This window comes from Westerdykella ornata (genome assembly GCF_010094085.1).
Source record: "Westerdykella ornata strain CBS 379.55 unplaced genomic scaffold EI97scaffold_4, whole genome shotgun sequence".
In the NCBI taxonomy this organism is placed as follows: Eukaryota; Fungi; Ascomycota; class Dothideomycetes; order Pleosporales; family Sporormiaceae; genus Westerdykella; species Westerdykella ornata.
The window spans coordinates 652,702-679,646 of record NW_022986854.1 but is presented as its reverse complement, the minus strand read 5'-3'; the positions used below and the strand labels follow the sequence as shown (position 1 = coordinate 679,646).

The following is a 26,945-nucleotide window of genomic DNA, read 5'->3' as shown; positions in this document are numbered from 1 at the left end:
TGGGGAGGAGAACGAGTAGAGGTGAGAGGAGTGCTGAGGATTGGTGTGAAAGTCGAACGCTGTCATGCCGCATGATTTCGCTGTAGATAGGATGACCCTGACGATTCATGATGACCGAAGAGAGCATTGCTCATGATGAGATAAATTCGTGAGCCTACTAAGCTCCCGACTGTTCAAAGTCTCCCCATTTTCAGTCACGTCAGCCAGGGTCTGGTTTCGGATGAGACGCACAATCATTCCTCGAGCACCTGAAGGATAGATCTAGCGAGACCGCTGATGGCACCGGAACCCAAATTGAAAGGAACAGACGAATACATTAAGACGTAGCGACCATCACGCGAACACCACCGGCAAAGCAACGAGAAATCTATCCAGCACCTCAAACTCCATCATCGCTTTTGTGATGAAGTTGATGGATCCAACCCGACCGTTTCCAGACACCATCCCTTTAAGGAAACGCTAAATGCACTTCAAGACGGACTTCCTGCATCAAGTACCCTTTCCCAACCCCAAGCATTCCCCAGCAGCAGTCAACTCGCTCACCACTCGCTTCTCGAGCATATTCTCGTAGTCATCTAACGCTGGCTTCTCGAAGAGGGCTGCATCCCGCTCATCAACCACAACAATGCGTTCCCGCAATAGGCCCCTTCTAGTCAGCCAGCTCTCGATATCCTCTTTCACGTTCTCGCGGTCCCAGTCCAAGTCCGGGATATCGTTGGATTGAATCCCTAGCCTGGGGCCTTGTGCTCGGTCATTGTCAAGAATACTAGTGATGAGAGCAAGGGAGTGAGCTTCCGAGGCTATCGACAAGGTAATCTTGGTGGTGGATTTGCCAAAGTTGAGTGCGTTAGAGGCCCGATTCAGCTGCTCGGGGAACTGATTCAGAAACGCGGCAATCTCGCCTGCAATGGCCGGCCCCACTGCCCGGAGAAGGTTGAGGCACAGAGGCAAGATCCCTTTGGTCCAGATGGTGAAGATGCGGGCCGGGGAATCAAACGGGGACATACCACCTGACCGGCGGTAGTAATTCATTAAGTTGGCCGAGTTCAGCTGCGAAAGTATACCCTCCACTGCCATTGACTCTGCCAAGGTCTGCATGCTTGAAAGGGAGAGGATGAAGAGCAAGCTCAGCTCACCATACACGGGATCTGCAACCCCATTGTTCTGGATTGTAAGTTTGTCGGACCAGGAGAAGAGACTGGTTGCGTAGCGGAGCGTATTGCTATTGGAAAAGAGCAGCGCGGCCTGGGAATGCCATGTCGTCATCTCCGGAATGCTAAGGATGGTCTGGAGGATTGCGGTAAGAAGGGCGAAATCAGAGGGAGATACAGACCCGGGTTCCGAATGAAGTTGGGTGGCTAGACTACGGAATCCCCGCGCGACTGCGTCCGCCAGGATCTCCAGCAGTTGGTTGGATATCGGCTCAACCAAAGTGTTTTTGCTGGCCGGGACAGACCCTCGAAAACTAGAGCGCAAGAATACATCCTCATCCGATGCAGACTCGTCCATAAGGTGGAACTGCAGCGTGAGGTAGAGGGTGCGGAGTAGTGATCGGTAGTAGTTTACCGAGTCACTTGCGAAAACTGTGTCGAAGTCTGTTGTTGCCGCACGAACCGCGCTCCAGACGGGGATCAGCAAGCGGCGAGCTTCTGGCGTGTTTGTCTTCGCGCTGACCATTCTCTGCAGGAGGACAAACGCTAAATCCGCGCGTAGAACGGTGAGTTGCCCGAACAAGGCTTCCGGGAGCGTCGACTCTGCATTCGTCGTCATGCAATCCCGCACGACTTTGATCAAAACTCTGGAAAGGGACACATCCTTGCTCACCACATGGCTCAATTCCACTGCCAGAAGTTTCCAGCCCTTCAGAAGCTGGACCTCACTTTCTACCAGCCCAAGATTGAGGTTTGCGAGCACCACCTCGGCAGCGAAACCATGACCCTGGGTGCCTTTGGGGCCGGACCAATTGTTGCTGAATCTGAACAGCTTGTTTGCCAGGTCAACGTCGTAGAAGAAGGCGCGACCAAAGGGAGCGGGGTCCAGCATCGTGCGTTTCAGGCTGGTCAGCGAGATGCCATTGAATTGCTTCTCGAAGTTTCGCTTCAACCTGGAGTGCAACGAAGCATTGTAAGATGGGAGCCGTAGGGCGTGTTCTTGTAGATATCCTAGACTTGGGATTATATCCTTCAGGGGCGCCACATCGCCGATCTGGCGGGAGGTATGAAGGTGCATGGCGAGCACTTCACAAGTCAGGGCAGCAAACTTGTTCAGATAGGAGCGAGTCAACGCACCCGCAGCGCTGTTAGGGTCGGTACGTTTGGTAGGTATCCATTTCAGGAACGCAAGCAGTTTCTGGATGAAGTCCCTGTGCTGCTTGAAATCTCCCATTGCCCAAGCCCAGTGGTTATATGCAGAGGAGATGAACTCGAGCATTGAGGCATACAATGACCAATCAATACTTTGGTTGTCAAAGTCCAGCTTCGTGATGGAGTCGATGGCGCGATACGTCAGAGCTTCGTCGCGAGACCAGGTGTTGCTGGTATTAGCTTGCTTTCTGACTGACTCTCGTGGAGTGCTGCCTGTGAGAAGATACAATGAGAGCCATTGTTGTTTACAGGTGACCACGGCCGACAGTAGTTTCCAAACCTGAACTTGAACGTCTACCATCCGTAGTGGTCTCTCCCAGTGTGACATGACCTTGAGGAAGTTCTTTGCCGTCATAGAGCTCAAGTGGCCAAGTAGAGACGGTGGTTCCTGGGAAGTTGACTTGCTATGATCGCCGTGCACCCTGATATCATGTGATTCCGTACCACGAACGGCGCCTCGTACGAGCGTCTCTAGCAAGGCCAATATCGGGGACGTATAGGAATCGCTAGCCAGGAACAGACGTGATAGCAGAGGTGTCGCTTTGAAAAGTTGCTCCTCCAAGTGAGTCCATGGCCTGTCGGTAAGAATGGCCACCCGCACGAGTGTGTTCGAAAATGCAAGAGCCGTTTCCGTTTGCTGCTTCCACAATGCAGCAGACATAGTTGAGAAGGACTCCTTGTTGACAGTAGCCCCAGATAGGAGTGACGTCAACAAAGGGTTTGTTGGCACATCTCGCTGAGATGTGGAGAGGTAGAGCGTAGTGATGTGTTCCGCGATGGGCGCAACAGGACTTGTTAGTTTTGACCCCAGTTCGCTGGTGTCGTCAACACCATAAGCATAATGCATTATGGCATCGAAAGCGCTGCATATGCCGATGTGTATTTCGACTTTGTCCTCCAAGCGCTCGAACTTCCAGCCCAGAGAACTCTCGTAGACGGTGGCAAGCGTCTTCCCAAAAGCGAGGAGAACGTTACCCATGGCTTTATCAGATGTCCCACTTTCCAATGCTGGGCCTGCGTTGAATCGTGTCACCGCTTTGCTTGGAACTTTTCGAGCAACAGAGCGTCCAACAGCATCCTCAACCAAAGAATGGAAAAGCTGTATGCACCCGATGAGAAACCGGTAACGACCGGTAACCACCTCTGTCCCAATCAGGATTCCAGCGAGGTTTCCACCCTTACCCTCGGTGTCCAGAAGTGAGCTGCGGGTTAGCCACGGCCACACGCGGTGTGGTATGAGATGGATTAGCGCTTGGAGGAAGCGGACGCAGTTTATGAGCAACTCCAGTACCTGTGTGTCTCCAGGCTCCTGGCATTGCAGAAGCAGCGCTTGATCGAAAATCGCTAACACGATGTTTATAGTGTCTTGATGGCGTCGATCAGTGTCGATATTCATAGCGTTAAGAAGCTCGGCCATGCTCGCTCCTTCTCCTTCCCGCAGCGATGAATGTAGGAGGTCGGCAAAAAGTCCTATTGTCTCACCCGCAACTTCCAGAGAAACCGCTTGCTGGTTAGAGACTTGGACTTTGTCGCTACCCATCATGAATGTTGAGAGCAGCTCGACCAGGTAATCTAAGGCTGAATGCTGGTACTCCCACATGGCGATAAAGGGTGTAGAGTTGTCGTCTACGATTCTCCCTATTGTTCCAGCTGGAATGACCATAGAGTCGTCGTCGGTGGCATGACTGCTCGATCCCAGTAGCCTACCCGATAGTCTCAGTCGCGCACTGGCTGTGCTTTCGAACTGCGGTAGATCTTCTGAGAGAGAAATGTAGTTTGAATTCTCTTCTTCACGGATAAGATTGTAGGAGCTGAAACCTGCAGGCAACTGTTGCATGAAGTTATCGGTCCTTGCTAAAAGGTTCGTAGTGGTCGATAGTGGATCTTCGCTGGGTCGTTCGCCTCTCGTAAGGGCACTGAGCAGTTGAAGCATCCACATGGGCTCGTATGCGTAACGCATGAGCGCTTCGTCAATAACAAAAGGGCGTATAACGGCGACATCGTTAAGACAGAACGCAGTGATTGGATCGACGTGGTGCGGTGCATGCGCTTCGATCCAGTTGCGGAACGATCGGTCGCCTACCATCAGTCGATGAACGCAAGCGACGAGATCCTCTGTGTAAGCTACGATGCCGCAGCTCATCGCACCCCGCACAAGGTGCAATAGGAGAAATCGGAAGCGGTCTCGGGAGATGCGGTCTGCGCCGGTCCCAAAGTACCTCACTGCAAGTTCAACGAGTCGTGTTATGATCTGTAGGACACCAAATTCGGAGCAACTCTCCGCAATATCTTCAAAAGGCATCCTCTTTTCGAATAGGTCCCAATTCAGGTTGCTCAACGCAAGGACCGCATTCTCTAAAGCGCTCGGTGGGAGCTCGGGTCCGTCCGAACTGCCCTGGATTTGCTGTTCCCGCATTTGCTCCAGATCGCTTGCATATAACGTCAATCTCCATATGATGATGGCCCAGGCAAACGCTGGTGGGGTGGCGGGACTAGGGCCCAGACTCTTCGCCTCGCCGAACGTGATCGTAATTCTCTCTAGCAAAGAACCATCGAGGAGGTAGCAAGACGCGGGCCAAGACGTGTTCCGTCCGGAGTCTAAGTCTTGTAAGACGAGATTGACGTTCAGTATGGCGAGGGACAGAAGGGACGTGAGCAGTTGTAGAAGAGCCACAAGGTGTTGCTGATCTGTCAATGGCTGACATTCAGTCAGTACAACAATACGATCAAATCAGGGCTCATGTGCTTACCACGGAGAAGGTCGAGAAGAAGCCCGTCTTCTGCATAAGCGCGAACCAACGGTCCACTGTCTTGGCCGCCACAAAACTATCCTCTAGCAAGTCTGCATGAATGAGCGCTATGTGAAGCAGGTGGATAATCTCTGTGATTTCCGCAACCATCCATAGAATCTCGGCACCCTCCTGCACAGGTTCTGGAACATCCCAGGTGAATCCGGTGTCCAGGCCATCCCATTTGGCTTCCACTGCTTGAATGACCCGATCTAAGCAATCATTTTCCAAGCTGATGTCACTACCCAATTGTTCCAGCCAGTCGAAGCTTGTCCCGGCGCTACATACACGGTAGTCTTGACCGTAGGTTCGTCTAAGACGGGGGCCTTCGCTCCACGATCTGAGCAGCTGGCTTGTTCTGAGGATTGCGATACGCGAGGTGGTGTAGATCTCGAGGATACGAAGCCTACGCTGTTCCACGGCGTTGAATTGGGCGTCTTGAAGACCGGAGGGGGCCGTGACGATGGCCGAGTTGGGAATGATGGTGGATGCGCCCAAGCTTGACAGACCTGCGGCATCGCTTACACTCAACGCCTCCTCTTCTGTAAGACCACTTAGGAGCTGATAAGAAGGCCGAGCCTGCCATTCCAGAATCACCAGACGGAGCGCGGCGTCTTCTGAGATGTTCACAAGCTTTGACAGCCATATACTGTCATCCTTGATCTCATCAATGTTGTAGCGGCCATTCGGCGAAGGCGTCACGTTTATAGGCGCAGTCTTCGAGTCGAACTTGGCCTTCTCCTGGGATGACGGCCCTGGGAACGGTTGCCATGGTGTGCTGAGAGCAGCTTTGTTTGCCGGATCATGGAGGAAGCTTTCCAAGGCCCGGCTTTTCGCTGCGGCGTCAGGGTCGCATAGAGCGACATATGCAGCGTCCCAGGAACTGCCACGGTTAGTGTACTGACATGTAAGGGGGGAACTAATAGGTGTTGTACATGAGCTGTTGCTCGCCTGTGAAGCATTTTGAGAGATCCAGCTGGGGCAGAGGCGCTGGCTGGACGGGAGCCATGGCAGCGCTAGGATGCGCTCTTGTGGATCTGGGCTACCCAATGGCCATGCGGAGGTTCAGGGGAAAGGTGGGCACTCAACGGAGTGAAATTGGGCGGTGGGAAATCCAACGGTGCCAAAGTTGCTGTTTCTCTGCTGAGATGTTGCCGCGAAGCTTGACGCGCGAATCAATTTGATGGTCCGTGCGTTTCACCGCCCGCCAAGCCAGGCACTTTATGGAACGGGCCGCGGGGAAAGTTGTATGAGTCGAATAGACAGGCCGGTGAGTCGAGCATCGTGGCCGCAGAGGACACCACTCCTTCTTCACAAATACAGGGCAGAGCAGCCTTCAATCACGGCGTGGACTCAGTGTGCGTCTCTTTGTATCTCTCTCAGTTTTCCATATTCTCTTGGGAGCTACAATCCACACCATGACTGCGCCCCTCATTGATCACTCCCCTCACCACCCTTCGCCTTCGCCGCCCATCCCTTCCGCCTCCAACCTGATCCTAATAGACAATTACGACTCCTTTACCTGGAATGTCTACCAATACCTCGTTCTTGAGGGTGCCACCGTCACCGTCTTCCGCAATGACGAGATTACGCTGGAAGAATTGATTGCAAAGAATCCGACGCAGCTAGTCATAAGTCCCGGGCCGGGCCACCCAGAGAAGGATGCAGGCGTGAGCAATGATGCGGTCAAGCACTTCAGCGGAAAGATTCCCATACTAGGAGTTTGCATGGGGGAGTAAGTGGCGTCGCATTTCTGCATGGTTGCGCTGTTCCTGACTCACTCAGGCAATGCATCTACCACTCCTTCGGGGGGCGCGTTGACGTTACGGGCGAGATTCTTCACGGCAAGACGTCGCCTCTTAGACACGATGGGAAGGGCGTATACGCGAACATCCCTCAAGACCTACCTGTAACCAGGTACCACTCCCTCGCGGGAACACATCCGACTCTCCCAGACTGCCTCGAAGTCACATCTTGGATCGCTTCCGGCCCTGACGGCGGAAAGGGGGTTATAATGGGAGTGCGCCACAAAGAATACGTTATTGAAGGGGTGCAGTTCCATCCGGAGAGTATCCTGACTGCCGAAGGAAGGGTCATGCTGAAGAACTTCTTGCACATGCAAGGCGGCACGTGGGCAGAAAACGAAAGACTCTCGAAAGAGGCGCATTCAAAGGCCGTTTCCACGGCTGCCAGCGGCTCTGGCAAGAAGGATAAGCAGACTTCAATCCTTGAGAAGATCTATGAGCACCGGAAAGCTGCCGTTGCAGAGCAGAAGAAGATCCCCTCTCAGCGCCCAAGTGACCTGCAAGCTGCGTATGATCTCAACCTTGCGCCTCCCCAGATCTCATTTCCGGAGAGGCTAAGGCAATCGCCATATCGGCTTTCGCTCATGGCTGAGATCAAGCGTGCCTCTCCGTCGAAAGGCATCATTTCGTTATCTACCTGCGCCCCGTCGCAGGCCAGGATATATGCGAAAAGCGGCGCCAGCGTCATCTCTGTCCTGACCGAGCCCGAGTGGTTCAAGGGCAGCATTGAAGACCTCCGAGCTGTGCGCCAGAGCCTAGAAGGAATGGTCAACCGCCCGGCAGTGCTGCGTAAAGAGTTCATTTTCGACGAGTACCAGATTCTTGAGGCTCGGTTGGCAGGCGCCGATACTGTGCTGCTGATTGTCAAGATGTTGGATGAAGCACTTCTGAAGAGGTTGTATCTGTATTCGCAGTCGCTGGGTATGGAACCCCTGGTTGAGGTACAGAACGTGGACGAGATGCGCATTGCAGTCAACCTGGGCTCGAAGGTTATCGGCGTCAACAACCGCAATCTGGTCAACTTTGAAGTCGATCTGGAAACTACCAGTCGCTTGATGGATATGGTGCCGAAGGAAACCATAGTCTGTGCCTTGAGCGGTATTGCGGGCCCCAAGGACGTGGAGCCTTATCTCAAGAGCGGTGTTGGTGCAGTTCTGGTCGGTGAAGCCCTGATGCGGGCATCTGATACAGCGAAGTTCATTTCCGATCTGCTCGGGGGGTCATCACCATCAGCAACACCTGAAGCAAGCACGCGGCCTCTTGTCAAGATCTGCGGAACACGAAGCCCTGAAGCCGCAAAGGCCGCCATTGAGGCCGGAGCGGATCTGATAGGGATTATTCTCGCTGCCGGTCGGAGACGAACCGTGTCAAGAGAAACGGCGCTCGCCATCTCCGAAGTCGTACATCAGACGAAGCGCTCCACATCTCAAACCACTCCAATATCCCTCTTAGCTACTGATTTCTTCGATCACGCCTCGTCTCACCATGTCCTCTCTACGGATCGCGCACTGTTGGTAGGAGTCTTCCAGAACCAACCTCTCGAGTACGTTCTGGAACAGCAAAGAGCCCTGGGTTTGGACCTCGTCCAACTGCACGGCAGAGAGCCGGTGGAGTGGGCAAAATTGATTCCTGTACCTGTCATTAAGAGCTTCAGCCCCAAGGATCGCGGTATCGGCCTTCGCGGCTACCATGCGCTCCCACTGCTGGACGCTGGCGCTGGTGGAACGGGGCAGCAGCTCGATTTGTCGGATGTCAAAGACGTTCTTTCGAAAGATGACGGAGTCAAGATTCTTCTTGCTGGAGGTCTGAATCCGGAGAATGTGCAGCAGGTACTTGGTGCGCTGGGAGAGTATGGCAGTCGTGTGAAGGGTGTGGATGTTAGTAGTGGAGTAGAGGAAGGAGGAGAGCAGAGTCTCGAGAAGATCAAGGCGTTTGTGAAGGCAGTTAAGGGGGCATAGCGTGGAAGCTACTGGTGCGGATACCCCTGAGTCTTTGCGGTATTGAAGTCACTGAATGGAGATAGAGTCACGAAGCGTTACATTTTGTTCAGAATTATCATATCCTTTATCCCTTGACTGTCATACTCTTTTCCCACTGCCAGCCACATCATCCGTGACGTCCTCGTTTCGAGCCCTCATTTCCACAGCTTTTCGTATTTCTTTTACTCTGTCATCGCTCCACGGCCCATTTACGCTGCACCTCCCTCACAAACTCGACCTTTCCGAGATGCATCAGTAAAGGAGCCGCACGCCTCAACGAAGCCCCTTCCACACTGCTCGTCTGTCATCAGCGCTTCGGCCAAACGGCTCCTCGCCTTCCTATATAAACACCCCATTCGCCCACCTACTCTCCTCCATCTCCATTTCCACTCCATTCTTCGTCAACGCTCCATTATCCCACCACCCATTCATCAATCCATCACTATCACGCAACATCGATATCAAACTAGCACCACATCAAGCGCCCAGCGCTCCCAACACACGCCTTCCTCGCCATGGGCTGTCTCAAGCATCTGCAGATCGCCTGCACTGGCAACCTAGACGCAAAACCTGAAGATCTCAAGCGCTGGGTCGAGAACAACGACGGGCGATGGATGTCTAAGGTCGGCAAGGGGATCACGCATCTTGTTGCGTCGAAGGAGGCTTGGAAGAGAAACACGGCAGACGGTGAGTCCTTTTCCTCCTGTTGTCTGTCACACGGTGATTCAGCACCAGTTCACCACTCTTCATGCCGTTCTTCATCTTCATCTCTTTGGCCGCAAGTACATCACTAACCCTCCACGCAGTCCAAGCCGCATCGCACCTCGGCGCCAAAATCGTCAGCTACGACTGGCTCGAAGACTCCCTGCACGCGAAGCGCAAACTCGCCGAGAAGAAGTATCTCTGGAGCACCATCGACAAGGAGAAGAAGAAGAGGCGGAAGATGAAGAGGTTGGCGGGGAGGTATGATCGTAAGTGGACATCAAGTTTTTCATCTTCTGAGTCTTTGATGCGATGTTTGTGATGGGGTTGTTTCTGAATATGATGGGTTATTGGTGTATACGCACTGCGGTTCATGGTTTTTATATATTGTTTGTGTTGGGCAGGAACCTTGGGGATGATTTGTGTATCGCCCTAGTTAGGTTCTAAGACTGACAAATTGACAGGAGCGAAGTTCGCCAAGGAGACGCAGAAGGCGCGAGAGGACCTGGGCACAAGTAAGTCTTCCTCTTCTTCGTGCCGCGGTCGTCGTAGCGCAGTCTCGGGGGGTGGGTTCTTCATGAGTAGTCTTGCGGCGTTGCGGGAGGAGAGGGAGATGAGGGAGGGGCGGGAGAAGAAGATGAATGCTGAGAAAGACGAGGAGGAAGGGAAAGAGGGTGGCGGTTGTGGCAATGACGGGGAGATGGAGGGAGGGAGGTCTGGGGTCGAAGACGCGGGTGGAGAGGAGGGCGGGGAGCTGGAGATGGAGGCTGATGAAGGGGAGGCTGAGGAGGACCAGGACCAACACATGGAAGTGGAGGAGATGGAGGAGAATGAAGACACCGCCGAGAAGGACGAGGACGAAGACGGAGAGGTCGACATGGCGAAGCGATCCGAACCCGAGGAAGACACCACAAACGTCGAGCATCCACAAAACGAAGCCTCCAAAGCCAACGACACCCCTCCATCTTCTCCTCCCCGTTCCTCTCTCTCTCCTCCCGCCCCAACGCCATCATCAACACCCAAGGAACCCGCCCTCCACAACACCCTCCCAACACCACCACACTCAACACCCTCCTCCCAACAACAATCCCACCCCGCCCTCCACAACACCCTCCCAACACCACCACACTCAACACCCTCCTCCCAACAACAATCCCACCCCGCCCCTCCACCACCTGCATCCACCACCTCACCCCATCCATCATCCCCAGCACCCCCAAAAGCTGAACGCCTAACAGACACACACCACATCTACCTCGACCGGCTCGGCTTCTCGTACGACCTCACCCTCTTCCGGCACAACTTCCACCGCAACGCGCACGCAAAATACATCATCCGGCTGTACGAAAGCCACGCCCTGCCGCACACGTACGCGACGTTTGTGCGGTACTTCCCGCCCGCGAACTCGAACGCTCCAGCCTCGGCGCAGGGATCCGGTGGTGCAATGGCTGTGGGAACGACGACGACGACGATGACGACGAGCATGGCTGCTACTACCACTACTGCTACTGCTACATCCTCACCACCAACTCCAACTCCTTCATCCACCTCCCAACAATCCCAAACCCAACAACCCCATCCCTCCCTCCTCCTTGCCCTCAACTCCATAACTCCCCTCCCACCACCCACACCCACCACCCCACCACCCTCGCACCTCCCCTACCGCACGCTCCTCACCCCCCTAGGCTCCTCCTTCCCTTCCGCCTTCTCATCCTTCACATCCGCCTTCCGCACCCTCACATTCCTCGCCTGGGAAGAGCGATACCTTCCAAACTGGAAGGACCTGCAGAAGGAGCGCGCGAGGGTGAGCAGGAGAGAGCCGTTTAGCTGGGTCAGGCCGGGCGTGGGGTTGAGTTTGGGTGTTGAGGGCCCGAAGGGGGATGGGGGTGGGATTGGAGAGTGCGTGGAGCTGGGGTTGCCGGGGATGGATGTTGGGTTGGATAGGCAGGGGGTGTTTGGGGGGGAGATATTGAGGGAGGAGGAGAGGGTAAAAAGGAGGGAGGAGGAGGAGATGAAGGAGAGGGAGAGGGAGAGGGGGAAGGGGAGGAAGGAGGGTAGGGGAGGTGTACAGAAGGTCAAGGCGAAGGCGAAGGTGAAGGTGCAGGAGATGGATCCCGGACGGGCGAGGATTTTCAGGGGTCCGATTTGGGGTGGTGGGATGATGAGGCTTTACAAGAATTATAGCATGGGTGACGGACGATTGTGAGGGTATTGGGTATTGGGAAGGAAGAGGGGAGGAAGTGAGGACCCGAGGAAAGGTGGGTGGGTGCGAGAGTGAGAAGGGAAGGGGAGACTGTGAAAGACGAGAGCGCAGTGCGAGATGGGAGGGGCCGCCACGATGTCATTGAAATGTCCTACGAACTGGTACTCACGGGAACGGACATTTGGAACCTTGGGGGGTTTTATGGTTTATACTAAAATGTCAACAGGGTGCTGTTGGCGTTTCCCTTGTTCAGCAATCACTTGGGACAAGAGATTGCGGATTGAGAAGGCAGATGTATACTTTCAAGCCAACGATATAATGGATCGATTACACACACAGTTCACCCACCCTTTAGGGCATCATCCACTATCGGATTCTCCCCTATTTTAGAATCATTCGCACTCATAGCATCCAGATCCCGCAAGGCAAACGCACATGCATGCGGTCATAACATTTCCCGGCGATTTTGTTTTAAGGAGAAATAGCATCGCCATGGGCGTCATGTATTGAAAGTATAGTGCGTATCTCTACTCCGCTGTATAAACTCCACAAAACGCCCTACAAAGATTTCCCTCGTCCGTGCGCAAAGAATATCGTCGATAAGAATCTCGCTGAAATGCTAGCAAGAGAGTGATAACGAAAGGAAATGGATAAGGATGCGCAATGATGTTCGAGGCCAAGAACTGTAGAATGCTCGGATAGCCCAGACGACGTCCTCCAACCCAAGTGCAACACACCCTCCTCGTCAAGGCCCCCAATACCATGACTAAAGATATCAACCTTCTAACCCAGCTTCGTGGACTCCAACACCAAGGATTACAATATAGGGTCCGGCGGCACTACCTCCAATTCCCCTGACTCAGCTTCAACAGCCCCTCGACGCATCCGGCCTCCTCGGCCGTACTGAGGTTCGTCGCTGCGCTCAAGTTCCCCGAATTCATGAAATTCCGCACTTCATCGTCTTGCTCCGGATCGGAGTGCCCCGGCGTCAAAACGCCATTCTTCCTCTGTTGCTGCTGCTGCCGCTCCCGAGCCAGCATGCTCCCAAGACTAGAGCTCTGGGACATGAGTCCCATGTTCTCGCCCAGTGGCCGTCGAGCACGTTGGGAAGAGGGGCGCGGTTGGGGATGCTGCGGGCGTTGGGAGGAAGGGAGATGCTCATCGGGATCCCAATTCTCCTTGTCGGAGTCACCCGATGGCCGCAAGACCTCGGCGTCGTCGCCCTTCCCTCCCTTGGCGTTCTTCGTCTGCAGGCGGCCAAAGGAAGTCGACGCGCGTTGCATAGGTGGACGGGCCCTTTTCGTTGTGTTCCCATTTGCCTTTGCTGATCCGCTTCGAGATAACATTGGACTATTCTGGCGGAGCTGGTTGTTACCCAGGACGCGCCGGCTCGCACGTAGAAGGCCAATGGCATCCGCTGCACTGCCACTTCCCTCCTGCTGCGCCCTCGTCGTCAAGTCGCTGTTGTTGCGTGTATCCGGGTCGCACCAAAACTCCCACGCACGTGAATCTCTGCTGCGACCAATGGAAGATGCCATCCTGGGGATCTTGGGGCTCGGTTCGCCACGAGAGGCCGCCGCAAGGCGCTCGTTCAGGCCTGCAGCACTGTAGCTTCTGCGGAGTCCGGCGGCAGCGCGGGAGTAGGCCAAGGGGTTGGATTTTGGGTGAGGAGGTGAGGGAGTCTTGTCGGCATCTGTGATGACGCGTGCAGTGCCGTCGTCGGCCATGGAGAGGCGGACAAAGGAGTGAGCGCGCTTCAGCGGACGTGACGAAGATGAGTCTTCAGTAGTCGGGGTGGGGACCGGGAAGGTGGCATTTTCCGCGGCATACTCTTCCGTGTAGCGGAAGGAGGCGCTACGGCGGTTTGATATCCAAGAATTCCTCGATTGAGATGGACCCTGGGATGATTCGCAAGCATTCTGAGAGGCGCTGGGCTCCGTGGGAGCGGTCTCAACGGTGGGAGCACTGACGGAGATTAGAGAATCTGAAACGGGTATGGCTTGGGAGGCCACTGTGCTTTGTGACTCGACTATTGTCGTGGTTGCATTATCCGGTTCTTTGGTCGTGGTCGAGTCCTGGCTCACTCGCTTGAGGATCAGCTCGGCCTCTTCTTTGGTATCCTCATATATCACCATCTCTTCCTTGTGCGTCGGCACCTTCGGCTCTTCCGAGGCATCTTTTCCGGATGGACTCGATCCGTCTTCGGAAGGAGGGTTTGACATCGTGGGAGAGTCGGACATGATTGCGGACGAGGAGGATCCCAGCGAGCGGGAACGGCGTCTGTCGTTCTGGCGCTTATTCTGAAACCAAATCTAGACGGAGTCAGTTCAGTCACGGGAGGGGATGACGTGTTAAAGATGGGATGGAAGGGCATGCATCCAAGCCAACTAACCTGCACTTCCTTCTCCCCAAGGGCTACTTTTGCTACAATCTGAAGTCTTGCCGCCTTGTCCGGCTTGGGGTTCTTGAGATATTCGGCCTTTAGGATCTCTTCATCTTCCTTGCTGGATGCGCGGGGTGGGTTAGCAAAACACTGGGGATTGTTGCAGGTGTGGAGGGCGGGGCCACATGAGCACGTGCACGAATAGACGTTGAACGCGTCGCGCGAAGAGAACAACAAATAAAGAAGGACGGCGATCAACAAATACACAGAAAATCAAAAACGCCATACCTGGTACGCCTTCGCTTTTGGCGTGCAAGAGGACGATTATCGACGTCGGGGGGCAAGTCGTTTGCGACGGTGGTGGGTGAATGGACCAGGAAGGCCAGCGCAGCGTGTGGGCTCGTCTTTGTTAAGCTTGTGGCGCCGGTGGAGGACGAGGGTGAAGATGCAGGCGGTGATGACGATGCAGGCATCGTGCACTGGCTGTGTGGTAGCGACTGGAAACGACTGCAGAAAATAGGAGCAGTCAGACAGAGCAGAGAAAGAGTGAGGAGAGGTTGAGATGGGAGGGGAGGGATGATGGGTGGAATGCTGGAAGCGCCTGGGGACGCGTTCGGTGCAGCATGGATTCGGTCGCGTCTCTGGCAAAAGTGGTTCGCGGAAGCACAGAGCCTCTTGAACTATGTCTTGCATGCCTCTAACTGCTTAGGGCAATTGTATGGCGCGCATCTTAACAGATCAATTGGCACTTTCGCGCTGTTGCTGGGCTCGAAGCAACCATGGGCACGATTCCTGTCCCCGTCCCTTTTGAATGGCGTTCAGGTGCAGGTGAAGGGTTCTGGTGTCTCTGATAATGCGGCTACACTGGCTACTCGGTTTTAGAGAAACTCATAATCGATTGAATGAGACTCTTATTTGCGTCTGTGCACTTGCACGAGCATTCGGAATGCCCGTCTCCAAGGCGTAGACCACCGCGACGCGCCGGTGGAGCCAGTTTGCATTGGTTCAAAGTCGGATTGTAAAGTAACTAACTTCCTTGGCAGCACTTTAGGACCTTTAAGGCCCTAAAGTGCGCGTTACTGCTGCAATGTAGTGAGTCTACGCTACGACATAAGACCTCGCTGAAGGGTCTTTGTCTTCCGAATTGCACCGCCACCTCTTCATAGCGGTAATTGTGTGGCATGCTGCTGGTTTTGCTGACGGCTGCATCTTGTTCGGCGGCTGCGAGGGAGAGGATCGTTAAGTTGTTGTGCCGGCTTCAACAATTCGTGCACACTCGGCAATGAAGGAAGTACCGAGTGAGTAGTAGACTCTGTTTTTCGAACAGAATCATCGAAGTCATCGAAGAACCATCGATCAGGAGGCCAAGTTACCTTTGGTCATCAAGACTATCGCTTGTATCTGGCGGAAGCTTGGATCCTGACACGAAAGCTCGTGATAAACACAGCCACATCACCAAGCCTCATCTTGGTATCTTGGCAATTTCCCATTCAGGCATGGCTCCCGAGGCCATCCACCTCGTTCTCCCCGTTCCCCCGTCCTCCCCAGCTTCACAGGCATTTCACAGTTTGATCCTCTTCATGCTTCACAGCTGAGCAGGCACCCGGCCAACGGCATGGCCGAACATCCCGTCCGAACACCTCTCCAGGCTGCCATGCGTTCCCTTCTCGCACAACCAGTGATGGGTTGGGTTTAATAAACGGTTACAACGTTAGCAACGGTTTAGTTAATAACGTGTTTATATGGATATTTTGTTGCTAACCTTTGTAAACAGAGCACGTGTTAGTAAATCTAGTCCTAATATAGTACTAGTGAAGGTAGCCTAGACTAAAATAAACGTTAGCGCTTATAGAATAACCTAAGCTAAGGCTTCTATAGGCTTAGCGTTCTAGATTAGGGTAGCCTAGATACGTTAGCGGTTAGGAAGGGTTAGTAACGTTACTAACGGTTAGCAACTATTAACCGTTGACTACGTTACCCAACGTTGATAACCCACCGCTACGCACAACTCCCAAACACCTCGACCTTGGCAGCTGAACCGTGCTGCATTAGTCCAAGAAGGCTGCTACTCCACATCTATCCGTTGTCAAGTCAGTGGTAATCTGCAGCCGGCGCCCCTCGACGACTTCAATATGCATCTCTCTTCTCTCTCCAATTCGCTGTCTGGACGGGGAGGACTACCGTCACCGGCCCACCAGGCAGAAACAAACAGCTCAAGGGTGTACTTCCGCCTGCACTTACTATTCACCCATTCGATTGACGGTGCCAATGAGCTGCCGACTTCCACCTTTCTGCTTCCCCAGCTCTCTATGAACCAAGCCAAGGGCTCTATGCTGGCAAGGCCATCGGTTCCAAGTCACCCAGAGCCAAAATCACTGCTTCCTTGGTCAACAACCCCCCCGCTCGCTTTCTTGAATTGGAGTCCTCCACGTCCCTAATCAGTCCATTCCGTCTTTGGCATTTTGTGCGAGCTTCCAATGCCCCAGCTGCCGCTGTCCTTTCTCTATTTTTGTTTCCCATCTCTCACATAGTCATTTCCTTTCTTTAGAGGAGCAGCACGCAGGAGGAAGCTCCGCTGGCAGTGGTCCCCAGCCTTCAGTGCAAGTCGCGCATCTCTACACCACATGAATCATGGTGACTGCACGCATCGGGTCGGAGCCACTTGAAGCCTCTTCCTGCGTAGCCCTGGAAATGGGCAAGCACACCGTTCCAAAGCTCCGGTAAGCCAGCCCTATGCGTATGTCAATGAACCTCGCTACGGCTGAGCCTAGCTTACCGTTCTCGCTTCTTCCCTAGCCTTCCTCCCGCACATCCATGCTCACAGACTTCCAGTCCGAATGCTATTTCTGCTTACTATTGGATCTCACCAAAACGTCTCCCTCGCAGACTACCATTCCTAATCCATCACCGAACACATGGACTAAGTGCGCAGATGCGCCCTTGGTTTGTCGCAATGACTGTGGATAGGCTTCACCAGTCACCCACTGCTAGGCATCAGTGCCCTGTCAGAACCCAGCTCGTCCAATGAATGCCTGTCCTTCGAATACCGGTGACAAGATTCTGATCACAGCATGCAATTCTCCACGGGGCCCTTGGTACATACCCTGGCTCCCGCGAATCATCCGCTCGGCGTAGGGCTGGCAGGGAGAGGTTCCCCAGAATAAGGCAATTTCATGTGGCTCATACACCTTGATAGTCACACTTCGCCGCCGGCCTCCACTAATCTCAAAACTGGTGCAGGTCTCTCAATCTGGGTGTTGTAAAACACGTCAACTATCCTCGGTGCCCACTGCGTAGACTAGACTACTTGGTTCTTCTGGCGAGAGCAACGGCGTATCCTCCGTCAACTACCGTCCACATACATCCCATCTCGTTTCGGGCGAGCTCCTCAAACCCCTAACCCCATTTACCCTAATCGTCCTAGGGCCTCGTAACGAACAGTGAATCTCAGCTGGATAGTGGAACGCAGGATCCCGGCCAAGCTTCCCAAAACGCTCCATTATCTGTGAGTTGAAACCTTCTATTCTGATCACTATGAGGGATGGGGCATGACATCCCGCTATTCTCCATGATTGGTATGAATGGAATTCAAGGTTGAAATGATAAATGAGCAGAAGATGCCTCCCTTCTCTCTGGAGTCACCGACTCATACATACCATCTCTCATTCCCATATCCCTATTTCTACTAACGACTATGTCGAAAGCTTACCGTTCCAATATGCGCATAGCCGTCGCTGGCACCTGCGGCTTAGCTCTTACCATCGCCCGGGAAATCCACAGCCAAACTAGTCATCAGCTCATCATACTATCTAGGAGTGTAAGCTATCCGTCTCACCTTTTCTTGTGTCCCTCCTCTTGTCCGTTCCGCAAACCAACTGACACAGCCATCAGCATCAGCCCGGTTTGGCTTCTCAAGGCTACCAATGTCAGGTTGTCGACTACACGAGCACAGCCTCATTGCAACACGCCTTGATGGGCGTAGACACCGTCATCTCTACCGTCACAGGCAATGCCCAACTCAGACTGATCGAAGCTGCCGTGGCATGTCGTGTAAGAAGATTTGCTCCTGCCGAGTTTGAAGGTCGACCAAGCCTGAGGTCACCGAACGACGCTCTCGATCGAGGCAGAGCCTTGGCGCTTGCCCATCTTCAGCACTATCAGAGCTACATACAGTCGACCGTGTTCGTCTGTGGGATCCTATACGAAAGGTTCTCCGTCAACGGGATGCGGGCGCATCGCATAGGAGTAAGTACGGGGTACGGCAACGAGGGGGACTATATCGTGGATGCAAGGCGCATGATGGCCGATGCTCCTGTCTACGACGCGGCGAATAACCTGGCATATGTCTGCCTCACTTCGGCATATGATGTGGGCAGGTTCGTAGTGCGCGCACTGGACATGGTACAGTGGCCTGCAGAAATGTCCATGTGTGGGGAGAGAATGAGTGTCAACGCACTCGTGGAAGCCATCAAGATATACAGGGGTAAAGAGTCTTCCATCCATCATGCTTGTCCACGCCAGCTCACCCTCAGCAGGACGGCCGTACACCAATATCCATTACCAGAACCCCGATACCCTCCGCTACCAGCTATCCGTGGCGGAAATGACAGGCGACATCGCAAAACAACGGCGTCTCCTCGCCCTCATCGCTACTGCCGAAGGGCGCTATGATTTCTCGACACCGGCCTATCTGAACGCATTGTTTCCGGATATCAGACCAATCAAGTTTCGGGATTGGTTCGTGCGAAATTGGGCTTCTGTTCCCTGAGGCGCGGGTGGTTCTTTTGTTCATGATGTCGCTAAGGGGTTCGCCGTCGATGAGGAGCTGAGCTGTTGTCACGGATGGCGTTAGTGGTTGGAGAGTATTCTCCATCTGGAGGCATGCCGTGGGGATCGAAAGGTCGAGCTTTGGGCTGTACGATGGATGTCCTTCTAAATCATTTACCTATACTTCACTAGGTTGTTTTACATATGAATGGGATAGTAGGGTTAGAGAAACATGATTGGCGGAAAACGAATTCATAGGAATTTAACAGTAGAGATTTAATAGTTCCTCTCAGCTTGTATGGGCAACAGGCATTGGAAGCTTTGCAATTGGCCTGTTATTGTCTACCAAGGAGATTCCAATGTAATTAATACTTTTCAGTCTGATGCGGTGGTTGATGTGGCTTAGATCTATGTGCCAAGCTTCCTTCCCGTGTCGAAGGCAGCTGAACACCCTCTAGCAATTGGATCCTCCTGAAGACCATATGCTTGAATAGACTTAGCCAAGAAAAGACGAACTACACAGTACACAGTATTTCGGAAGATAAGTTGATTGAGCAGTTAACAGAACGGCTATTTCTCTAAGATATCCGTCGACGTGCCAGAGCAACTCATGGCCGACTCCGACTCTGGATGATGCAAGTCTCCATTCACTGTGGAGTGTACAAGTAAAGCTTCCCTCTCTCCATCCTCTGAACAAGCAAGCAGCTCCACCGATGACGCCACAAAGTGGGCTTCGGCTTGGCGATTCGGTGGGAGAGAGCAGTCCCTGAGAAGCTTCGCGCTTTATGACGTCACCGCCTGAGTCGGGAGCATATATACAATTGAACCTTCACTGACCATAAAACATCTCCTCAACTAAACACAGCAACAAACACCTAATCTCCATCACTTGAATCCAATTCACGAGCAAGCAACACCAACCACAAATCCATCCACCAAACACACCCACAATGTCGTAAGTCCACCCCCTCCCAACCATCCCCCCATCTCCAACACCACCCACTAACACCCTCCCCCTCCCACAGCGCCCCCAAATCCAAATCCGACCTCATCGACGAGCGCAAATCCAACCTCCCACTCCCGGACCAACCCCCCGTCGCCTCGGACTGGAACAGCGCCGACGCACGCAACGTCAACGTGGGCTCGGGCCAGCAAGGTGGTGCGCCCACGCACCTCGAGAACCCTACGACCGTGGGCGGCGGGCGCGAGATGAAGGATAATCTCGAGGGCCTGCCGGACGACGCGGTGACGAGGGAGGCGAAGAAGAAGGGTGGGTTGGCGAGGACGACGGGCGAGGATTATGGGTATCCTGGGAAGAATGATCCGAGTTCTGGGGTGAGTAAGTAGAAGGGGGGGAGGAGCGGTGATGGAAGAGGGGTTTGAGGTGTTAAGTAATGGGTCCCTAAAGTTTTCTGGTGGCTGGCTGGTTGCTGTAGCGAGACCACGGAGACCACGGATTTATGGGGATATGCATCATGCATGGACTGCAATGAATATGAAATGAAATCATGAATAATCATCTGCTCTTATTGCATCCGCATATGTGTAATTTTGAGTTCCAAGTCTGTATTTTGCTGTGCAGCATGACTTTCTCGCTCAGCTATCCCTCATACGTTTTGCTCTTTACTCTAGTATATGTGTATAGAAGGTATGGCAGATAGCATGCTCAGAAAACACCGATTTCCTATTCGACGCAGCTTAACTCTTTCACGTCATCACCAATCACAGCCATTTCTGGGGAACGACTTAAAAGGCCGTTCACCAGGTGCATTGGTCGGGCAATAGTACTGTGTAGTACCAGAGTAGATGTGAAATGGTGCCATGGTGACATCATACCATAGTAATGATAATCGATTGATAGAAAATGCTTGCTCGCAGAGCCGCAGAAGACTGAACTCCTATCACTGAGAAATATCAGAATCGTCGTGAAAATATCTAACGAAGATCAACTCCAGACAAACAGACTCCATTCCCCCCTCAAGTAAACACCCCTCAATCAGCCACTCATCATGTCCAGCGTCGGAAAAAAGGTCCATCCATCCATCCCCTCCCCTCTCTTCCCTCTCCCTTACAACCCCATATGCATCACCCACCAACCTCAAAACCACTCCCTAACACCCACACCCAGGTAACATCCGACCCCGCCGCGAAGAACGCAATCCCCGAAGCCGTCGGGACCGTGACCTCGGACTCACTGGCCGCCGAATCGCACAGCTTCGGCGCGGGCAACCCCAAGGCCGGCATCTCGCAGCAGCCGTCGCGCTCGTCGACGCTGAACACGACCGACACGTCTGCGGCGCGGAAGCTGGAGCCGGCGGAGAATGAGGAGGCGAGGGAGATGAAGTATGGGTGGGGCGAGGATGAGAGGGTTAAGAGGGATGCCGGGCTTGAGGGTGGGGAGATGGAGGGGAGGAAGTGAGAGGGTTGGGAAGAGGGTTGGTGGATGGGGGAGGGGGGAGAGTAGGTATTCGAGTGATTGTATGAGTGACGGTGGATAGGGCGCTGCAGCAAAACAACAATAACAACAACAACAACAACACCAATCATTTTCTATATAAGCTATAATTAATGCCATAATTATCGCCCTGATTACAGGATAGCGAGAAAGGTCTAGTGGTCTCCAAGGCTGGAGTCACGCAGTACTGCACTGATTCGGCTGCTCGACCTTTTTGCTCCCATGGAGGGCCCTGGTTCAAGTCCTACTGTGTCCAATTTTTTTCCTTTTCTTTTTTTCCTTCTATTTGGGTTCAGTGCTCAGGTTCTTTCTCTTCGAAGACTGGTTGGGGGAGAGTCTACCTAGGTACAGAGCGAGGAGGTTAGCTTGAAGAGTGGTCGTGGATAGGGACATGATGGTTTGACAGACAGGCAATCTTGATATCTTTTGCATTAAAAACATTGGCTCAGACCGCTATACAATACGTTGACAATTGAATCGAGGAAGACATACGGTATGATCGCCACTAATAAATATGGTGAACATCTGTGGATGTTGTAGCACCCCTGGCCCGTGCGCCTCCATCTGATAGGGCTGAAACTCCAGAGGTGTCCTCAACCATCCTCGACTAACTTAATCATAATCCGCAAGCAGCCCTCTCAACATTGTAACAAAACAATCCACAGTCACACACGCACATCCCTTTCTCCGGTTCTGGGCGGGAATAAGAGCGCTGGGGCAGGCTGCGCCCTCGTTACCGATTGCTGCAATGTATTCGCCAAACCACAGCGCCATGAACGGGTTCGCGGAGCGTGGGCTCTCGGAGGAGTCGTTTGGGCAGGCGAAAGGGGGGTTGGCGAGTTTTGATGCTTTTCGTAAGTAGCCTGGTGTTTATCTTATGGTTTTGACATGAAAGAGGTGTCTACATAGCGGGTGAACTGTTCAATTCCATTCATCTTCCCCTTGACTTCTGACAACTAACACCTCCCCAGCCAAAACCAAGAAAACCTACCTCACGCGCGGCCGCGACTCGTCCCTCTGGACCCTCACCCTCATAGCAGCTTGCATCTACCTCTGTCGGGCCGAGTTCTCGCGCTGGTGGGCCGGCAAAACCACCGAGACCTTCTCCGTCGAGAAGGGCGTCTCGCACGACCTGCAAATCAACCTGGACATCGTCGTCGCCATGAAATGCGCAGACCTGCACGTCAACATGCAAGACGCGGCCGGCGACCGCACACTGGCGGGCGAGCTGCTGCGAAAGGACCCTACGAATTGGGCGCAGTGGAGGCAGGGAGATGTGCATAAGTTGGGCGAAGGCGACGATGGCCTGCCCGGGTGGGAGGAATTGTGGGATGTGCACGATCAGCTGGGTGCGGCGAGGAAGCGGAAGAAGTTCCCCAAGACGCCGAGGGCGAGGGGCCCGCTGGATGCGTGTCGCATTTTTGGGAGTCTGGAGGGGAACAAGGTGCAGGGGGATTTCCACATCACCGCGAGGGGACACGGGTATATGGAGTTTGGGGAGCATTTGGATCATAAGGGTGAGTTTTTCTTTGCAGGCTTCTTCTTTCCTCAACGTTTCTCTCCGTTCCTTGAAGAAGGCGATTTGGATCCCTTCGACGATCACAAACTGACGTCCCACACCCAGCATTCAACTTCTCGCACATCATCAACGAGCTCTCCTTCGGCCCATACTACCCGTCCCTCGTCAACCCCCTCGACAACACCATCGCCTGGACCCCGAACCACTTCTTCAAATACCAATACTACCTCTCCATCGTCCCGACCATCTACACCGACGACATCTCCCTCCTCCCCTTACTCGACGCCGTCAACCGCCACCCGCACAACGCGCACCCGGCCAAAAACGTCTTCAACTCCAACCACGCCATCAAGACGAACCAGTACGCCGTCACGAGCCAGAGCCACGACGTCCCCGAGACATATGTCCCGGGCATTTTCGTCAAATTCGATATCGAGCCCATCATGTTGACGATTGCGGAGGAGTGGGGCGGGGTGTTGAAATTGCTGGTGCGGTTGGTGAATGTGGTGAGTGGGGTCATGGTTGCCGGGGGTTGGGCGTGGCAGATGTTTGATTTGGGCATGGAGGTTTGGGGGAGGAGGAGGGGCGGGAGAAGTGGGGGGATGGGCGTGTTGGGCGCGTTTGGCGGGAAGGAGAAGCATGCTTTTGATTGATTGGGGGGATGGACGGTGAGGCGTTTTTGGTTGGGATATATGGGTTTTTTGCATGGGAGTATATATAGCGATTAAGGGTTTGGCTCATTCGAGTCAAGATTTCTTCTGAAGGTTTGCATGTGTTCAGGTGCGCTGTTCGGCTATGTTTGATCTGGAGACATCCACATGCTGTCTTCATCAAACCCGGGTTTCAGTAATTGGTTCCATTATATTTCGTCGTGATAAACATGCGACATTACACATATACCTATCTAAATATCCCATAGGTAGTCTCCCGAATGCCTGCCATAACCGATATGCTCTCATGCCGTCATTATAGACCATACTCGGACTCATAATAGAACTGCCATCGTCCACGCTAAGCGTCTCGCTGGCCATGAACCCACCCCAAATGATGCTGTGAGAGAGAAATCATGACCACGATGCAGTTGAATCATAAAGCAGAGGTGAACCGCATCCCAGAGAAACTCCCGGTACCGGAAAGAAATCCCACGCATACGAACCTCGTCGCCAATCCCCTCATGTCCGGAACACCAACATCCAACCATCCAGATCAATCAAGCCTTCCTGCTCTTCCTCCCCTTCGACCTCCCCTTCTCCATCTGCGACCCCCCAACCTCCTTGATGCGAAACTCCTCACTCCGCACATCGACCTCGCCCCTCAAAATCCCCGTAGTGAAAAACTCTCGATTAAACACTCTAAACCCCTTCTCAACCAACCCCCTCGCATCCGGATCCCCCTCCTCAAGACCCAAAAACACCACATCCTCACCCGGCCCCTCATCTCCAAACTCCTTCAAGGCGCTATTCGCCGACTTGATAGCGCCCACAGCCTCAGCGCCAGCAACACGACACACCTCCTCGACCTCGGCCCACTCGGGATAAAACCTCCTCAGCGCAGGCGTAAAAAACAACTTCAACCCCTGCAAAACACGCGACTGCGGCACGCCCCAAACCTTCCTCAGCACAAAACCCACCTGTATCTCCTGCTCCACGACACTCGGGACGAAATCCGCTGGCGGGAGGAACGTGCCCGCGCGCGCCGACGCAGGGAGCCACTCATCCGTGACGACGGGAATCCCCAAAGCGAGCGCCGTGAGCAACTTTGTGGATTTGCGGAGCGAGCCGTCGCGCACGACGAGGAGGTTGCACGAGTTGTCGTTTTGGACGGTGTCGACGACGGTGCCGTGGTGCGATTTGAGGAAGCGGATGAGGTTTTTCATTTCGGCGGCTTTGGAGTTGCTGAAGGCGACCTTGGGGGTGCGGGTGCTCCAGTAGTTCTTGACGTTTGTTTCGGCGGACGGCATGAGGCTGCGGGTGTCTGAGGAGCGGGGTTTGCGTTTTGCGGGGGTGGAGGTGCGACGAGTTGGTGTGGTGGGTTGGTTCTTTTCGTTGGCGTTGGTGGATTTCCTTGCTCGTTTCGCGGGGGGAGCGGGAGCGGATTCGAATGCTTCTTCTTCTTCTTCTTTTTCCTCTTCTTCCTCGTCCTGGGGATCCACGAGTTGGATTTTGCGTTTTTGACGGCCGTAGGTTTTGGTGATGCGGACAAAGGGGCTTCTCTGGGCAGTTAGGTTGGACTGGGCTTGTAGGATGGTGTGGTCTTCGTCTTCGTTTTCTGGAGGGGATGGGGTGGGGTTGTGGGCGGAGGATGCGGTATTCTGAACAGTCGATGGAGCACCAGTCGCTACAGTATCTGCTTCTGCGTCAATCTCTTTGCGAGATTCGACTTCATCGTTCGGTGTTGCCGCTCCGTTTTGCTCCAGTTCCAGTGCAGCATTAGGTTCTGCTCCCTCGTCCATCTCAGGAGACTCTTCAGCGACAGTCTCAGGAACAGTCTCAGCGACGGTATCGTCTCTCCGTAGTTCTCCCCGACCGGCAGAAAACTCGCTCACTGGATATATTCGGTTAGCTGTCGGAGTCTCTTGCACAATTTCTGACCGTGACAGCGAGGGATTAGGGGTACTTCTGGTTCTACGCCTGTCGGTGCCATCCAGATCCTCATCATCAGTGTCCGTACTTTCTTCTTCTTCCTGCTCACTTTGCTTGAGTGTACGACCATTAGATGCATCGTTGGTGTCTTTTGACTCGGCAACCTCTGCGTCTCCAGCAACGGAGGAGTCGACTTGGACTTCCGAGGTGTCATATTTCAGAACGAGGGTGATTGGGTTGGCTAGGTCCGGAAATGAGATCTTGTCGTCGGGTCTCAGGAAGATGACTTCTGGTTGATCCGAGTTGCTCTCGACATGATATTGTTCCTGACTTGGGACGGCAAGTGGGTTGGTCCGAGGATGAGCAGGGTGAATGGCAAGATCTTGAAGAGCACGGAGTTTCACACCCCAACCTCCGACAGCTAGGCCTGGTTAGCAATATAATCATCGGACATGCTATCCGTGCAGCCTACAGAGGGCTGCCAATGCACGATTCCGACGTTGCAAAACATCACTCAGAACGACTCGACCATCCGAACTTGCTAGGGACAGATATGTTGTGTGATTGTCTCGTAGACGGAGCCGACCGGCCTCGGCGTTGGGATCCGCTTGGTCAACCAATGTCCACCCCATTTTGGAGGTTGAGAGTTGTTTGACGCGTTGACGTGGAGTGAGAAACACGAAGTCACGAGAAAGTTGGTGCGGTTCCAACCTTGGAAGGGCCGACGGACCCCGGCCGCACCTGCACTAGCCCTCTACGCTAGCACTACTTTGGACTAGCATTCCTACTATCACACTTCACAACTCAACGTCAACCCTTCCACTCTCTTCCTACGCGCCTGTGGCGCCCTTCAACATGGAGTTTGGCTTACTCCAGACCATTTAACCATGGCCATTCACTCCGAGAGAGTGGTCCATGGCGGTCCTCACCGCATTAAAGATGCTGTCTCAAAGCAGGACCACCGGTGTGAGAATGAGAACAATACTAAGGGATTATTACCTAATCTGCACCCTCAACCACCTGGGCCGGAAGCAGCACTCATGGCTTCATACTATTTCGCTCTCAAAAATTCAAGTAAGACAGGACTTACCTTCGGCGTATATCTTCAGCGAATGCACCTGTGCACTGGAAATCTTTGGAGGCGATGGGGTTCACTTCACCGTCGGACGAACAATACTAAACTCCTTACGCGTCTCAGGCACGGTATACACCTCCTACGCAGTGGGGCCTCGTGGAGAAACTGGTTGTTCATGATCGTGACTCGCAAGGCGACTCATCCCCTTAGCATTGTCATGAGAACTGGCGGGCACCTGGAGACAACAATCTTCACCACTGTTATCGACAATTGCTTCAGTGGTATTATACTCGCTGTATCCGCCCCCGTTGTGCTTCTGGCGG

The 26,945-nt window shown here is 53.7% G+C and overlaps 8 protein-coding genes across 8 annotated transcripts; 5 read left to right on the top strand and 3 right to left on the bottom strand.

The window, feature by feature from the left end:
- Positions 1–3: 3 nt before the first annotated feature.
- Positions 4–6,287, bottom strand: EI97DRAFT_413750 (uncharacterized protein). Its single transcript, XM_033796809.1, has 3 exons — positions 6,088–6,287; positions 5,114–6,035; positions 4–5,061 (listed from the first exon to the last, which is right to left on the bottom strand). The coding sequence occupies exons 1-3, from the start codon at positions 6,159–6,161 to the stop codon at positions 490–492; spliced, it is 5,568 nt and encodes a 1,855-aa protein (XP_033656383.1). The 5' UTR covers positions 6,162–6,287; the 3' UTR covers positions 4–489.
- Positions 6,288–6,570: 283 nt separating this feature from the next.
- EI97DRAFT_371840 (putative anthranilate synthase component 2) lies at positions 6,571–8,915 on the top strand (the record flags this gene model as incomplete). The annotated part of the gene is made up of 2 exons (XM_033795312.1): positions 6,571–6,887; positions 6,938–8,915. The coding sequence occupies 2 exons, from the start codon at positions 6,571–6,573 to the stop codon at positions 8,913–8,915; spliced, it is 2,295 nt and encodes a 764-aa protein (XP_033656382.1).
- Positions 8,916–9,451: 536 nt separating this feature from the next.
- EI97DRAFT_440358 (uncharacterized protein) lies at positions 9,452–11,844 on the top strand (the record flags this gene model as incomplete). Its single annotated transcript, XM_033799622.1, has 3 exons — positions 9,452–9,623; positions 9,743–9,907; positions 10,103–11,844. 3 exons carry the CDS (start codon positions 9,452–9,454, stop codon positions 11,842–11,844), a joined length of 2,079 nt encoding a protein of 692 aa, XP_033656381.1.
- Positions 11,845–12,316: 472 nt separating this feature from the next.
- EI97DRAFT_431092 (uncharacterized protein) lies at positions 12,317–14,960 on the bottom strand. The gene is made up of 3 exons (XM_033797846.1): positions 14,513–14,960; positions 14,234–14,345; positions 12,317–14,153 (listed from the first exon to the last, which is right to left on the bottom strand). Exons 1-3 carry the CDS (start codon positions 14,695–14,697, stop codon positions 12,681–12,683), a joined length of 1,770 nt encoding a protein of 589 aa, XP_033656380.1. The 5' UTR covers positions 14,698–14,960; the 3' UTR covers positions 12,317–12,680.
- Positions 14,961–17,942: 2,982 nt separating this feature from the next.
- Positions 17,943–18,992, top strand: EI97DRAFT_456278 (NAD(P)-binding protein; the record flags this gene model as incomplete). Its single annotated transcript, XM_033800712.1, has 3 exons — positions 17,943–18,041; positions 18,116–18,707; positions 18,760–18,992. The coding sequence occupies 3 exons, from the start codon at positions 17,943–17,945 to the stop codon at positions 18,990–18,992; spliced, it is 924 nt and encodes a 307-aa protein (XP_033656379.1).
- Positions 18,993–20,886: 1,894 nt separating this feature from the next.
- On the top strand, positions 20,887–21,415 carry EI97DRAFT_431088 (uncharacterized protein). Its single transcript, XM_033797845.1, has 2 exons — positions 20,887–21,021; positions 21,120–21,415. The coding sequence occupies exons 1-2, from the start codon at positions 21,001–21,003 to the stop codon at positions 21,408–21,410; spliced, it is 312 nt and encodes a 103-aa protein (XP_033656378.1). The 5' UTR covers positions 20,887–21,000; the 3' UTR covers positions 21,411–21,415.
- A 635-nt stretch (positions 21,416–22,050) lies between these two features.
- EI97DRAFT_413736 (DUF1692-domain-containing protein) lies at positions 22,051–23,933 on the top strand. The gene is made up of 3 exons (XM_033796808.1): positions 22,051–22,300; positions 22,418–22,963; positions 23,071–23,933. The coding sequence occupies exons 1-3, from the start codon at positions 22,195–22,197 to the stop codon at positions 23,616–23,618; spliced, it is 1,200 nt and encodes a 399-aa protein (XP_033656377.1). The 5' UTR covers positions 22,051–22,194; the 3' UTR covers positions 23,619–23,933.
- EI97DRAFT_499391 (uncharacterized protein) lies at positions 23,815–26,219 on the bottom strand. Its single transcript, XM_033802603.1, has 2 exons — positions 26,020–26,219; positions 23,815–25,968 (listed from the first exon to the last, which is right to left on the bottom strand). Exons 1-2 carry the CDS (start codon positions 26,177–26,179, stop codon positions 24,176–24,178), a joined length of 1,953 nt encoding a protein of 650 aa, XP_033656376.1. The 5' UTR covers positions 26,180–26,219; the 3' UTR covers positions 23,815–24,175.
- Positions 26,220–26,945: the final 726 nt, after the last annotated feature.